The sequence below is a fragment of the Plasmodium chabaudi genome (assembly GCF_900002335.3).
Source record: "Plasmodium chabaudi chabaudi strain AS genome assembly, chromosome: 13".
NCBI classification, from domain to species: Eukaryota; Apicomplexa; class Aconoidasida; order Haemosporida; family Plasmodiidae; genus Plasmodium; species Plasmodium chabaudi.
The window spans coordinates 1,510,567-1,526,354 of record NC_030113.2 but is presented as its reverse complement, the minus strand read 5'-3'; the positions used below and the strand labels follow the sequence as shown (position 1 = coordinate 1,526,354).

Genomic DNA, 15,788 nt, shown 5'->3' with positions numbered 1-15,788 from the left:
AATACCGTTGCCTTTTTTACTTTAAAATAAGACATGAATAATTTTAAAAAATTTTTAAATAAAAAATACAATAGAATAAAATGACAATGTGCAAATGCTAATTGTTGTGCATATATTTATTTGATTTATTGGCTTATATATTTTAGACATGTAAATAAGGAAAATGTTAAATAATTCAATTGATTCAGAAAAGTATAAAAAATTAATTATAAAAATAGCTTTAATACTAAGTACAATATCAATACTTATTTCACTTATTGCAATTTTAGTTGTTAAATTATTTCCACAAGATCAAGATGGATCATACGAAGAATTAAATATAAGTATCGAAGAAAATGCTATGCCTAAAACATTTGTATGTATAAGAAATGACACAATAAATTCATCAAATAAAGAGAAAAGTAAAAATATCGATCCCCAAAATAGTGTTATACCACCTAACAACAAAAAGGATAATTCTCCAGAAGATGGTCAAGCACAAAAAGAAATTGAAAACGAACCAAATTTAACAAATGATCAAAATGATGTCGATACAAATTCTCCAAAAGCAATAAAAGTAGTAGTAGAGTGACACTATGAATTATAATTTTCAGCAATATAAAATTATGTATTATATTTTTTTGTTTTAATTAATTTGTGTTTTTTTTTTGTACCCTTTAAGAGGTGCATATAAAGTTTGATTATTTTCTTTTTATTAAAATTGTGGTTAAAATATATAGTAGCATACTTGGTGGTTTGGTAAAAAAGTCTGCATACTACATATGTAATAAAAAAGTATATGCAAACAATCATAATAAAAATGATTATCATTTAAATATGCATCTAAACTAAACGACATCACATTTATAGGATGCAGTAAAATCAATTGTCTGGCTAGCTAAAAATGGAATAACGCCAAAATAGTCACTTGGTATTGTAAAATTTTTTTTTTGTATATATATCGTACCATTTTGATTATTTTCAACACATTTAGGTTTTAAGTTTAAAAAATTTGCAGCATTTTTACAAGCAAAATTTTCAATCTTGTCTAATGAATCAAATTTATTAAATACATGAGCAAGATATGATAAAAGAAAAGGCTGGGTAAAAATACCAGGTTTATAATGAGGTTCTTGTTTAAATTTTTGATAATGTGGAGCCGAGTCTGAACCTAAAAATACTTTAGGGTTCCCCTCTTTTATAATATTACATAATGCTATTTTATCATCTAATGTTTTAGGTAAAGGCTTACAATAATTATATACATTTTTGACATATTTTTCAATGTCAGTATTATTGAATGAATAATCATAATTTTTTATATCAACAACATCATCAATAGTTAGATGCAAATGATGAGGAGTAATAGATCCTGCTACATTTGGATATTTTTTAATAATTTCTATCATGTTTTCAGTTGATATATGTTCTAAAACTATTTTTAGGTGTGGGAATTTAATAGCTATATCATGTATATGTTGTAAATATTCCTTTTCTGCATATACTGGATTTATATTTGGTTCTTCACAATGTATGTGTAAGCTTTTATTTATTTTTTCTAATGTAGAAAATATTTTATAATATGGTTCTAAACTTGATACACCATCATTAGAATTTGTTGTTACATTACTAGGATATATTTTTATTCCTTGTAAATTGCATTCTTTATAATTATTTAATATATCGTTTTCATCAGTTTTTTTATTTAAATATAGAGTCATCAAATATTCTACACTATCATCATATTTTATTAATTCCTCTCTATATCTCTTGGCTTCCTCACAACTGCTTACAATTGGTGTAGTATTAGGCATGACTAAAACTCGATTGCATCCTCCTTTTTTTATTGCGGGGACAGTAAACTTTAACATTTCATCTTGCCTTAAATGGCAATGCATATCATCTGCTAACGGAATACGAAATCCGTTTTCCATTTTATTTTTACCAATTGTGTATGTTTGATTTAGCTTTTTTGAAAGAGGTGAACTAAAAAAATAATTATTCAAATGTACTTATGTACACTTGAAATTTGTATTCCACTAAATCAAATTTTTAATTTATTTTCGACGAAAAAAAATAACAAAGCTCATAAAATTTTACTATATATAAGAGAAATACTCAAAAAAATAACAGTGGCAAAAATAAATAGCCAAATACATTTTATTCAATATAAAAATAGGATATACATAACTATACATGCGTATATGATTATTTTTAATTTTCAATGGATATTATTATATTATTTGATATGCTAGTTTTATGAAAATAGTACGTATTGTGGATGCTTTTTGAAAATGCACACCTCTATATATAGGAATAGTACCTAAAAGGAGAGTAATTATATTATTTTGTGATACAAAAAAGGGAATAAAAATATTTCCCATTTATTTAAAATAAATAATGTACATACGTATAGATATATCTCTTTTATTAGCATAATTTAATAGTAAAATGAGTCAACATTTTTATAGAATAAAAATTAAAGTGTAAGTAATGTTTTGAAAATTTAGTAGTAACCATATTATGATGCCCTATTTTTTTCCTTCATTATTATAATAATATATATAGTACCAAAATTGGTAACTAATTAATTGATGGAAATATAATCAGGGATATCAAAACTTCATTAGGGCACCATATGATTGGATATGCATATTCATTTTCTTACTTATTTTTACATGTATTGATGTACATGTGTAACCATATTACTATTTGATGAAGACCCAAAATAATTATGCTAAAATTAATAAAGAAATTTAACATCTTTTTAAGTATCCTTTTTTTTGTCCATTTCCTTACTGTCAATTGTATTAATAGTTCATATCACCACTCAAGAATATGCAAGATAAAATTGATTAATGTTTCAAAACCTATAAATGATAAAATATTAAAATTTTCCCATTTTATAAGAGTACCTATAAAAAGTATAGCCACAAATAAAAAATCAAATAAAACATCAATTTTGTCTAACACAGAACAAAATGATGGCGACTTAGATATCGAACTTGAGGTATATAAAAAATAATTTTTTTTAATATTTAAATTTCACACACATATATGTGTAATTTTTCCCATTCGATAATTTGATATATTTTTATTTCCTAATTTATAAAAAATATAGAATTTAATGAAAGATATAGAAGATGGGAAACTGGGAGATGAGTCATTAAAGTTGTATCGAGAAGTCGAGGTAAAATATGTTTAAAATATATTGAATATCTTTATATTAGCATGTATATGTATTTGTGTTTTTTATTTTTCGCTTGCTGGAATATTATTACCCTTATTTTGCCGTTAGAAAAATGCTGCCATAAAAGAGGAGGAAACAAAACAAGTCGAAGAGCAGATGAGCCAACTGGACCAAATGAAATCAATAAATGAACATAATGTCGAAGATGTAATAAATAATACTGATAGTGATTTGAAAACATGTGTTAGAAAAGCATTTTATAATACAGGGGTTAATGAAAATGATAATCCGAATGTTAAGAAAGAATATGCTAATATTAATAAAATAGAAAAAACATTTAATGAAATTGATGATTTAAATACTCCAAATGAAAATCTTAATATAAATGATATATATAAAAAAATTAATTCGATGAAAGATGATGATTATAAGTCAGTTCCTTTCAAAGACACTGCAAAGGAAATAATGAAGGTAAAAAAAATAAAATATATAATATGTCTATAAATATGTAAGCATGTTTATGTCTACGTTGGTTATTTAATTAATTCGTAGTATAAGGGCATGCTACATATGCCATATGAAGTAGGAACCCTTTTAAATAATTCTAAGTAAGATTAAAAAGTGATCGTATTTATTTTTGTAAAATTTGTCCTATACTATCAAACATTCCCCATATATTTGTAAATGTATTGTTTATTTATTTTTTTTGGATCGACATCGATTTTAGGTTTGATTGGAGAGAATCTTTAGACCATATTGAATTAAATATTCCAATTTTTGATGGTAAAAAATGGCATATATACTTATGATCAACTATTTGTAGTTTTAAAAGTTTTTCTTCTGTTTTTCATTATATTTACTGTGCATATAAGCAATATTGAATGCACACATTATATATATTACAATTTTATTCTAATTAAAGAAACGAATCAAGAAGATATTTTATTTCAGTTCAAAAATGATTCTATAAAATTGGAAATAATGCAGAATGGGGAAAAAGTTATTTTATTAGATCATAAAGTAAGGCAAGAAATTTCGTAAAATGTGTAACCTTTGAAAAGTTGTTAACCTTGCTAATAAGAATAATTATAATGCATATAGATGAATAATTATGTTGATAGTTATATAAATTTATTTCATTTTTCTTTTTTATAGTTATGTGGAAAAATATGCTGCGATGATGCATATTGGGTTATAACAACAGATTATAAAATAAATGAAAAACATATTCATTTAGTTCTTTCGAAAGTGGACCGTTTTAAATATATTTGGGAAAAACTATTTCAAGATCTATGATAAATTTTTTATATGTTTTAATACATTTCTTTAAACATAGAAATATAAATTATGTGTAACCTTTTATTGTAACATCGTTTGTAAATATTTGTTCCTATTCATTTAATAAACACGATTTTAGCATAATAACTTCTTAATTTGTATGTCAATATTTTAAAACCATTTAGTTGTCAAAATAGCGGTTAATACAAAATATTGAAAAGGAAAAAATAAAAAATAAACAGTAAAAAAATGCGTAAAAAAAAAACTATAATGATATATGAACATACCCAATATGGTATGGGTGTGCAAAAAACAAAACGGAAACATTTCCGAATCATGATGAGCGTGGATTATCACTTAATATATCGGAAAGCTGATCATCCAAATAATTATCATAGTCAAATGTCCGTTTGGTTTTTGATTTGTCATTTTTTTCTTTATTTCGTTCATCACGTTTGGTCGAATTTTTATCCTTATTCACTTCCGTTTTAAGCCAATCCAAAGTGTCGATATAAGGAGGGGGAGTTTCTTGCAATGGCAACATTATGTTTGAATGCTTTGGAAAATTTCCTGGATCCATAAGAGCTTGAGTAAACGGATTTTGAATATTTTTATCGTCTATTTTTAATCCGTTTTGATCGGTATTGACGTTAGTACTTGCTTTGTTTAGTTCATCATCAATATTAATTATAGGTGGACCACCTTCCATTTTTTGTTTAGTTTGTAAATATTTATATCTATCAATGTAAGGCCATAATTTTTTAATTTCTTGATCTTCTTCATCACATGGAAAGTCTGTATCATTAATTATCATTTCTCTGAATTTTTTTAAAATCTTTTTAATATTTTTAATACCATATAATAGAACATTTTTTGGTAACATTCTTGGATCTGTCCAAATTTCAACAACTAGCATTTGTTTAGGATCTGTAAATTCACATCTATCTTCACACCAATACTTTGTTGCAATTTTATGAACAGTAGTTCGAACCATTCTACAAGCACTAAAACTAGCAGTTAAAGGTGTATAATTATTATTTACAACTTCTTTTATTGGTCTTTTTTTCATACATTCATTATCTGATCCTATTTCTCTTTTATATAAACCCTTTTCATATGTTATCCAATGCCCTTTACCATATTCAATTTTAATAGAAATATCAATATATCCATTTTCTTTTATTGTACATATATATTGTTCTTTATTTACAACTTTTAAATGAGATGGTAATGGAATCATTCCAGCAACTAGCATTAAAGGTCCTTTAAAAATTAAACGAATATTTGTTTCTATATTTATTTCTTTACTATATATACAAACATCCGATAAATTTAAAGCAATTTCAAGTAAATCTTCTTGTGTATTTTCAATTTTTGTATCTTCATTCATATTATGTATTTTTATACCTACTATAGCATACCCATATATTTGGCTTTGACATACATATTTAATTAATGAACCAAATGTATGACCATCTGTTATATTTAATGGACCTATATAAAATTTTTGATATAATCTTCCATTTTGTGGATATACTAATACATCTGTTGCTTCTTCAACTTTAATATCATTAGGCCCAAAATCATATTTGTCAATAAAATGTTCTTTATGTATACTTGAATTTATTACACTTTCCTTATCCTCAATTTTTTCATTTTCATAATTATCATCTTCTCCTAAATCAAAATCTATACTTGTATTTTCATTATTATTTTCTTTTAACTTGTTTAATCTTTTTTCTCTTTCTTCATTTTTTTTATAAATATCTCCATAGTTTCCAAAATAATTTGCATCACCATAACTCAAACCTCCTCTATCTCTACCCACACTAAATCGGGGATAAAAAAGGAACGGATGAATTTTATCATATGGTTCACCTTCATTTACATTTGTTTTATTAAAATAATCGAATAATTTTTTATATATAGGATAATGATTTACATTAAAATCAATTGCTCTAAAGCTTCCCCAATATTCTATTGGCATTCTTTTCATTTTGGGTTCCACAATTGGTCTTATTGTTTTTATTTCATAATCTTCATTCTCATCATTATCATATCCTATTTCATCTTTCCATTCTCCTCTATTAAGTATAACCCAATTTTTCCAGGTATATAATTCACCTTCAAAAAAACCCTTTTTTTTTAAGTATAAAAAATCGTGTATATTTATTAGGCTGTTGTCATTTTTCGATTGCTTAAGATTATCATTATTTTCTGATAGTTTTTTTAAAAATTGCATAAAAAAATAATAATAATTATGTATTTTTAAATTGTCATTTTTATATTTATAATCTAAAATAACATTTGTTAATCCATCTGGTGTTCTAAATGCATCTTTTGGAAATTTAGGTTCATAACCACTTGCTTTGCTATTTTTTATCTGTTCAATATAAGTATCAATTTCTTCTTTTGTTATTTGGTATTTCTTTATGAAGTTAGTTCTTTGAAATACTTTATATTCTTCATTTATGTCCGAACTGTTATCACTGTCGTTATCCTTGCTGCTTCCTAAGATTTGTTTTGTGCCATTTTTTGAGGTGTGATATTTTTTGATTGTATAAAACAGTTTTGGTGAATAGCTTTGCTTTCTTTTCTTTAATCCATTTTCAAAAAATATACTCTCTTTATTACTTGGGATATAATATAAATTTTTAACTTTTAAACATTTATTATATGTAAAAAGGATTGTGAATAGCCATATTGAAATAGTAATAAGTCGCATTATTTAATTGCCGCTCTTCACTTTTTCCTTTTTTAACGATATAAAATTATATGCAAATAAACATAAACACAAAAAAAAACATTTTCCCTTATTCATTTTTTAAAAAAAAAAAAAAAAAAAATTCACAATTTCAAATTATATTAAAAAGTTTTACTAAGTATAATATGCATACATAATATACACATACACATGAGTGTCGCTTATGCCCATAAATATGCGAACAAATATTTTGAAAATTTTGTGTGGAAAATGTTATGACCTTTTTTCAAATTTAAACCCGAAAAAAAAACGATCAAAAAGAAAATTATATATAACTTATAATAGTATTCATTAATTGGCATACAATAGCATGCATTGGCATGTATTGTATATCTATATATTTTTTGCAAATGTTATAGAAATGTGTTTGTAGCAGGAAATGTCTTTGACCATTGCATGCTTCATACACAGTTTATTATAAAAAATTGAGAAGCAAACAAATCACCGAATTGCCGAATGACCAAACGAATAGATAGATTTAAAGCTTTTTAGTTAATGGAAAATTTTATTATTTCATTTTGGTGAAACCCAACGATTAAAATATATGACAATTTATATTATCAAAGATTGTGATGGCTGTTTATTTTTACTTGTTAATACTATTTTTTGGGGTAATGTCTAACATTAGGATTATTACATTTGTGGAATTGTCATTTTATATTTTTTCAAAAATGTCTGTCATACATAATCTTTAATTTTAGCATTTGCTTTGATTTAAATTTTTGCTTAATTAAAGTTTGCATACAATTTTTGTTCCCATTTCTTTTGCATATAATATATAAAAAATAAACACAATATAAATTTTATTTTACACTGCATTCAGTTTAATCGGTATAAATCATAGTGTATATGTGAAAAATTATTATTTTTTTAATGTGTATTAAATTTTGCATTATTATAAAAAAAGAAAATAAAATATTTTTTCCATAGGAAATATTTATTTAGTCCTTTTTATTTCGCCATTTTTATTTCGTCGTTTTTATTTCGTCGTTTTTATTTCGTCGTTTTTATTTATATTCTTCTTTCCATTTTTAGCAAAATGACAGTTATACCACAAAAAGAATAATGACAAATATTATGTTTTTTTTTAAATATTTTATTTGTTTGTTGCATCAAAAAGGCATACGTGGGCAAAATTAATTATTATATTTATATATATCTATTGATTATATATATGCTGATTTATGTGTATATATTTAGTATGCGGCTAACTGCGTGTGTATATGAAGAAAGAGTAGGAAAACTGCAAATTTCAAATGCAGACAATGTTATTAAGTTATAAAAAGTATAGCTATACTTATTTTCGTAGCATTTGTTTTCTTTGGGATAACAAATGAATTGTTATTTCCTCAAGACAGTAAAAGTAAATTAATTAACAAAACAAAATGAAGTACATAAACTTTTTAATACCGTTTTTTATTTTAATAAATTTTTATTATACGAATCAGTATAATTTGGGAAAAAAAGAAATTGTGTCTATAAATATGGACACATTTAATAAAATTTTAGAGGATGAAGATCAGATGACAATATTAGTAGTATATACCCATTGGTGTCAAAGATCTATTTTACTTCTTGAAAATTTAGAAAATATATCAAGCATATTAATGTATGACACTGATATAAATATATCAAAAATAAATGTTGTTATTAACCATGAATTAATACATAGATTTAATGTATATAGTTATCCTTCTTTATTTTTAATAAAAAAAAAACAAATACATAGATATAGTGGTTTAAATAATGTACAAAGCATATTATTATGGATACAAGAATATTTAGATGAAAATATATATGAAATAAAAAATAAAGAAAAGCTCGTTTTATTTTTAGAACTTAAAGAATATAATATATCAACTATATTCTTTATAATAAAAGATGAAAAGCATTATAATAGGATTAATGAATTGATTTCTATATGTAAATTAATCGATAATACATTTTGTTTTTATATTAAAGACAATAATTTAATTACATTTTTTGAAAACATTTTAGTTGCAAAAAATGATAGTATAAATATAATTGAGATTAAAGAAAAAGACATATATGGAGTTTTATATAAAAATGATTTTTTTGACAAATATTTTTACCTGTTTAATAATTCATTAGATATATTATATGAAAATGAATATAGTGAAGATTATAAAATAAATGCATTAGCAAAATGGATAGACGAAAAAAGCGAACCTTTAGTTATTCGTTTTTCAGAGTATTATTTTTCAGCTTTATTTTCACCTGACACAACCACATTATTTATATTTTACAATGACATCAACGATTTAAATAAAACTGATATTATTAAGTGTGCAAAAAAACATCAAGCAGTTACTTTTGCAGTTTCTGGAAATGTAGAAGTTTATGAAAAGAGATTATTGTCTGATCTCCTTATTGATGATTTACAAAAACCACTTATGAGAATTATACAATTTAAAGATGATGTACAAATTCCTTACAAGTACAAGCCTCTCTCGGATGAGGTCGAGATAAATGAACAGGTAATGCACCCCAAAATTAGAAAATTAATAAGCAAGTAAACAAATGCATGCATATATTTTTTCGTGCCCCTTTTGCATGACCTTCTCAATAAATGTGCCACTTCATTTATGATGAAAAAATCGTAAATTATATTTGCCTTGTCATAATTATGCATACATACAAATATGTTAATTTTTTCCTTTAGAGCATTGATCAATTTATTAATGAATTTTTAACGGATAAGAAATATTTTTATAAAAAAAGCGAACGCATTTTACCAGACGAGTATAATAATGGATATGTGAAAATAATAGTAGCAGATAATTACGATGATCATATATTTAATAATGATAAAAATGTTGTCGTTCTATATTATGCACCTTGGTGTGGGCATTGCCATAAACTTGATCCAATCTATAGAAGACTAGGAAAACGATTAAAAATATATATAGATCAAAATGAAGACTATAAAAATGATGTTATAATTAGTAAAATCGATGCAGCTAACAATGAAATATATAATGTTCCCATTGGTATGTCAAAATATGCATTTAAAATTTTGTTCGCCTAGCATATCCTATAAAATGAAAAATATAACAAAGCGAAATAATACACATCAATTGGTTTGCTTTAATACATATACTTGTTTTTGACCTTTTTAGAGGGATACCCAACCATTTATTTGTATGAAAAATCCGACAAAAATAATCCTATAATGTATAACGGAGAGAAAACTGAAGAAAAACTTATTTCTTGGATTTGTCGAATGGTATAAAAAGATAAGAAAAATTAATATGGTTTATATTTTTATTTCCTCTTAAAAATGTTTAGAAATAATTTGATACTTTAAATTGAACTAACAAATATAATACAATTAATTTGTGTGTGCATTTTTTTATTCATCATTTATATATTCCTTATTACAACTAAATTATGACAATTTTATTTTTTTAGACAAACACAAATATAGATATTGAGAAATTTCTTTCCATAAATTTAGATGATGAAAAACTTTTTGAGAATTACGAAGAATTATAGACTATTAAAAATTTAGGCAACTTTTACTTTTTCAATGGATTATTAAATATGCTTTATTTTTTTTATTTTATGTTTTTTTTGAGTATGTATAAAAGGTCATTCCGATTTTATATTTTTGCATATGCACACATGCAAATTGAAAACCTTTTTTTTCCTGTTATTTTGTATTAAAAAATTTGTTCGTAGTAAATTTTATTATTAGTTTATTTGTTAAAATATTTAATATTTATTATTTTTTTTTCGTATGCTTACATATGTTTTTACAGTTAATGTTATATAAATTTCCGCATTTTAAGCATAGTCTATTTTAAAAACTTCCATATATTTTTAACAGCAATAATTAATGCAATGAATCATTATAAGTTTTATATACATATGCTTATTCCGAATATTTGAATATAGAAACGTGCCAGGGTTTATATGCATATGCACATGCATATAGACATGAATTCATAATTCGTTTATAAAAATAAAAAATAAAATTACAACTTTCTTAAAGATGTCTCAATGTGTGTGGGAATTAGTGAGTATAGAAAAATCATTTATAAAAGAACGTGATAATTGTGATATTTATTTAAGTCAAAATTCAAATGTTTCAGAATATCATAATTTGAATTATACATATGTAAGGACAGAAAGGGTAGATTATGATTACTCCGAAGGATTATCAAAAAAAACAATAAAAAAAAATGAAAAAAATAAATTAAAGTTTGAAAAAATTATGAAAAAATTTTTTATTTCTGATATATCTAAATATGTAAGGGCTTTTGTCAAAAAAAATGATAGCAATATACGAAATGAAATAGGTAATAATTTATTCCCTATAAATAAGTTGATACACAAAAATAATGTAATATATAAATGAAAGCATTTCTTATGTTCTTTCTATTTTTTAAGGAATAACAACAAACATAAAAACAAAATCAGAAGATGAACAATATTGGATAAATAGCTATATATACAATTTTATAAGTCATTGCTTAACTGTCTACTACGACTGTAAGCATTATATTGTCATTACACGATGCAATAATTTAATACAAAAACTAACTGGAACTGGTACATAAAAAATAAAAGTCTAAATAGCATCCAAATAAATATTGAAAAATAGTTATAAATAAGAAAAATACCACTTCTTTGTTGCAGGTGAAGGGTACTACGGAATTTATTTTACAAACGGAAAAAAAATTGGAGGATTAGAAAATTTATTTATAAATATAAAACAAGTGAGACATATTAGCTATAGTATTATGAAGACATTACAAACAAGAGGGGAATCAGAAAAGTCTATTTCAAATAATGATGAATCTTGTAGCTTCATAAATTTGCTTTAAAATAATTTAAGGATATTTATTTTTTCTTAAAAATATGTGAGACATTCCCATTTTGTTAATTTGTATTAAAATGGTATGAATAAAATAGAAAAAAAAAAACAAAAGTACAAATATTTGATTTTTGACCCTTTTTGCATGAATATGGTTACTCCAACTTGTTCATGACAAAATTTTGTGATTTTTCATTTATTGTAATAAACTTATTGATTCTTTAAATAAATAAAAAATTTTTGATAAATAATTTATAAAATCTTGAAATAAAAATTCGATGTCTTTATCAATTTTGGCATCCAATTTACTATTTTTTAATTCTTTCCTTATCTCTAATTTTAATTTGTGATTTTCTATATCCCTAAAATATTGACTAAAATGGATATAACATTTGAAAAACTCAATGCAAAAGATGGAAGTAATATTGCTGAGTTTGTTATATCGATTGGCTTTGGATTTAAGCGCTTTATACACCTTCAAAAATAAAAAATAAAAAATAATACATGTATACGTATATATTTTGGGATACATAATAATACTTAATAAATGAAGAGCATAAATGGGTATAATTAATTTTTTTTACCAAAAGTATTTGTTTACACACCAAGTAATTTAAATGCTTGGCATGCTGCAGCGATTTAATACGGACTAAAAGGTGCAGTATTATATTTACAACAATATAAAATATGTCATTTTCGGAACATTCATCATTTTTGATAGAATTTATTATAAGACTAAAAGAGTTTATATCAACAAAATGATAAGAGAAATAACAATTATTCTTAAAACATATATTGAGAAAATTTGTTTTATTTTGATGGTCTACATTTATAGTTGTCGTTTTGCATTCCTCATTATTTTCATTCCACAATAAATATAGGTCTACTAAAGTTGACTTTTTTGTAACTAATATTTTATAAGTTTTATTATTAAATTTAAAAATAAATGGTATTTTAAATAAATTATTTGTTTCTTTAATTTTTTGAGCATAATTATCATAATAATAATGCTTTTGACGAATTAATAATTTATTTTTATTCTTAATATATTTTATAAATAATTTCGGAGGACCAACTATATTTATATAGCTCTTCAAAATGCTGTTTAAACATTTGATTTTTTTCCTATACCTCAGATTTATATTTTTTTTTATATACTTAATATTTAAAGCAGTAAAATATAATTTTTCTTTTTGTCTTACAATTTTAATGCCCTCAAATATTGTATCCCATTTTTTTACAGAAACATGCTTGAAATTTAAATGAAGTTTACTAACTTGATTGCAATAAATTTTATAGAGCTTCTTAAAAGACAATTTTAAAAATGGTGAGAAGAAGTTCTGGATAAAGGCATGCTTATTATTATATCTCTGTAAATTTCTATTGCATTCTATTTTAATTTTAAAATTTTTGAATAGCTTATTTTTATAATCTAGTGTGCATGATTGAAATAGTTTGTTTACGCTTTTATTTTTGTTACTTACTCTCTTTATTCCCTCCTTCTTATGATTAAAAAAAAATGGTTTGATACGAAAAATGAAAAAAAAAAAATTAATAAATGTAAAGATTTTTTTCTTGCTTATAGAATGGTTGTAAAAATTATAATATAATAATTTCATTATTATGTCAAAATAGGGTGTGCATAATATGGTAATAATTTTAAAAATATTCAATCCTTTATTGTATGTAAGAGAGTTATAAAAATGGTGAATTTCTCTTTCATAAAATGTGGATTTTTTTAAATTGCTTACGTTGGAATTATTACTTATTTTTTGTTTATTTTTTTTAATTTTATTATTTTTATGCACACTGCTATTTGAAAGTTGTAAGGTGTGATTATATATATTGAGTGTGTCTACAATAATAATATAAAAATAATATTGAAGGATGTCATAAATTTGTAATAACGATTTGGAGTATTTTATACATGTATGTTTATATATATTTTTTCTTATTTTTTTAAAAATTAATTTAGTATATGTTAATTCATAAAGTCTAGTTAATCCTTCTTTACACCATAAATACTTTTCGTCCTTAATGTATATGCAATTTCCCCATAGTATATGAAAAATCTCATGGACAATAATTTTTATGACTGATAAAATTTTATAAAAATTATTATTACTTTGATTTATCTTAATAAATGTGGATAGGAATGTAAGACAATTGTGATTTTCTTCACCTACATATTTATATTTATTTACAATTATAAATTGCATAAAATTATTGTCTATTATCTTTTTTTTTAAACAAATATTTATTTTCATAAGTATTGACAATACATTTTTCAGTATATCTATAAAAATATCGTATTCATTTCGTTTATTTTCATAATTTTTTTCAATATATATCCAAATAGGTACTCCTTTAATTTTTGAATGTACTTTATTATATAACCCCACAAATAAACAAAAGGTATAATTTAAAATCTTATCTTTTGTCCTAAAAAATTCATAGGTTATATATCCTTTCTCTTTTTTATTTATTCTATGTTCAGTGGTATTATTATTATTGCTGTGCAGGTATAATGAATATTTTATTTTGGATATTGTTTTTTTTTTTATTTTTTTCCCATTTGGTAAAATATCATGTATCACATGAGAAGGTAATGCTACTGTCTTATCACAATTCTTTAAATAACATTTTTTATGTAAAGAAAAACAAAAATATTTCCCCCATATTTTTTTATTACTGTAGTAGACCTTTTTTAATTTGGTGTTAGTTATGGCCAAATATGGAGGATTTATAATATCAATGTCATATTTTTTCTTCGTATTATTTTTGCAAAATTTACTTAAATTTGCTAAGCTAAAATTAAAATATTTCTCACCATATTTGGATTTATTATTTAAGGGCACTTGAAATGATACATACAATTTAAACTTTACTTTATGGATCCTATAATTTAGACATGGGAATATTGTAGGAAGATAAAATAATTCGCAAAATGTGTTTATGTATCTATAATTATTGTTATGCTTAAATTTTACTAGTTTATCATTTCTTTGAAAATAAAAGTGTTTCCCCGTAGTTTTAAAGCTTGGAGATTTTAGTATATGCCTTTTCTTTTTTTTGTGGGGGTTATGTATATCAATAGTAATTAATTTTATTTCCTCTTTAATATTTTTTTTAGACTCGGAAACATATATACCTTCTATTTTTTCCTCCACACATTCGTAATAAAAATAAATTATAAGTCTATATAATCCTTTTAAATTCAAATAATTGGAAAAGATAGTACAAAAGGAATTGTCTCCCTTTTCTATATACTTTTCCTTTATTTCATTTACATACTTCAATGAATAAATAAGATAAATTTTCAAAATTTTAATATATTTGTCGTTAAAGAATACTTTGATTTTTTTGCCCTTATCTGAGGTTTTTAAAAAATAAATTTCACAGTATCCATAATATTTTAAGCTAGGCTTCAAACTAAGGATGAGCATATATACTTTGTACCTACAACAGAAAAGAAATAAATTAATAAAATGAAAACATAATAAGTAACATATATATTAATACCATGCAACGATAAGAACAGTGTGAAACAGTCATACAGCTTTAAAGCTTTTATATGATATTTCACAGTTCTACATGTTCTACATGATTCTACATGCTTTTTTACGGCATTTTATTATCTTAATTATTTTTTTTTCTAAATATACATTAAAGGTTTGACTTGATCATTGGAATGGTTACATTTTTTTAAGTAATACAAATGTTCATATGTTTTCATT

At 23.5% G+C, this 15,788-nt stretch overlaps 7 protein-coding genes across 7 annotated transcripts; 4 read left to right on the top strand and 3 right to left on the bottom strand.

Moving 5' to 3' along the window:
* Positions 1-163: 163 nt before the first annotated feature.
* PCHAS_1340800 (conserved Plasmodium protein, unknown function) lies at positions 164-571 on the top strand (the record flags this gene model as incomplete). Its single annotated transcript, XM_016799327.1, has 1 exon — positions 164-571. The coding sequence occupies one exon, from the start codon at positions 164-166 to the stop codon at positions 569-571; it is 408 nt and encodes a 135-aa protein (XP_016654633.1).
* Positions 572-827: 256 nt separating this feature from the next.
* PCHAS_1340700 (dihydroorotase, putative) lies at positions 828-1,913 on the bottom strand (the record flags this gene model as incomplete). The annotated part of the gene is made up of 1 exon (XM_736120.1): positions 828-1,913. One exon carries the CDS (start codon positions 1,911-1,913, stop codon positions 828-830), a length of 1,086 nt encoding a protein of 361 aa, XP_741213.1.
* Positions 1,914-2,713: 800 nt separating this feature from the next.
* On the top strand, positions 2,714-4,465 carry PCHAS_1340600 (HSP20-like chaperone, putative; the record flags this gene model as incomplete). The annotated part of the gene is made up of 7 exons (XM_016799326.1): positions 2,714-2,989; positions 3,101-3,169; positions 3,278-3,640; positions 3,722-3,777; positions 3,897-3,952; positions 4,092-4,189; positions 4,325-4,465. 7 exons carry the CDS (start codon positions 2,714-2,716, stop codon positions 4,463-4,465), a joined length of 1,059 nt encoding a protein of 352 aa, XP_016654632.1.
* A 316-nt stretch (positions 4,466-4,781) lies between these two features.
* PCHAS_1340500 (DNA-directed RNA polymerase, alpha subunit, putative) lies at positions 4,782-7,172 on the bottom strand (the record flags this gene model as incomplete). The annotated part of the gene is made up of 1 exon (XM_729764.2): positions 4,782-7,172. The coding sequence occupies one exon, from the start codon at positions 7,170-7,172 to the stop codon at positions 4,782-4,784; it is 2,391 nt and encodes a 796-aa protein (XP_734857.2).
* Positions 7,173-8,596: 1,424 nt separating this feature from the next.
* PCHAS_1340400 (protein disulfide-isomerase, putative) lies at positions 8,597-10,727 on the top strand (the record flags this gene model as incomplete). The annotated part of the gene is made up of 4 exons (XM_016799325.1): positions 8,597-9,709; positions 9,895-10,222; positions 10,352-10,458; positions 10,644-10,727. 4 exons carry the CDS (start codon positions 8,597-8,599, stop codon positions 10,725-10,727), a joined length of 1,632 nt encoding a protein of 543 aa, XP_016654631.1.
* A 499-nt stretch (positions 10,728-11,226) lies between these two features.
* Positions 11,227-12,061, top strand: PCHAS_1340300 (conserved Plasmodium protein, unknown function; the record flags this gene model as incomplete). Its single annotated transcript, XM_016799324.1, has 3 exons — positions 11,227-11,533; positions 11,625-11,786; positions 11,874-12,061. The coding sequence occupies 3 exons, from the start codon at positions 11,227-11,229 to the stop codon at positions 12,059-12,061; spliced, it is 657 nt and encodes a 218-aa protein (XP_016654630.1).
* A 186-nt stretch (positions 12,062-12,247) lies between these two features.
* Positions 12,248-15,787, bottom strand: PCHAS_1340200 (M1-family alanyl aminopeptidase, putative; the record flags this gene model as incomplete). Its single annotated transcript, XM_016799323.1, has 3 exons — positions 12,248-12,526; positions 12,636-15,510; positions 15,717-15,787. The coding sequence occupies 3 exons, from the start codon at positions 15,785-15,787 to the stop codon at positions 12,248-12,250; spliced, it is 3,225 nt and encodes a 1,074-aa protein (XP_016654629.1).
* Between the last annotated feature and the right edge of the window lies 1 nt (position 15,788).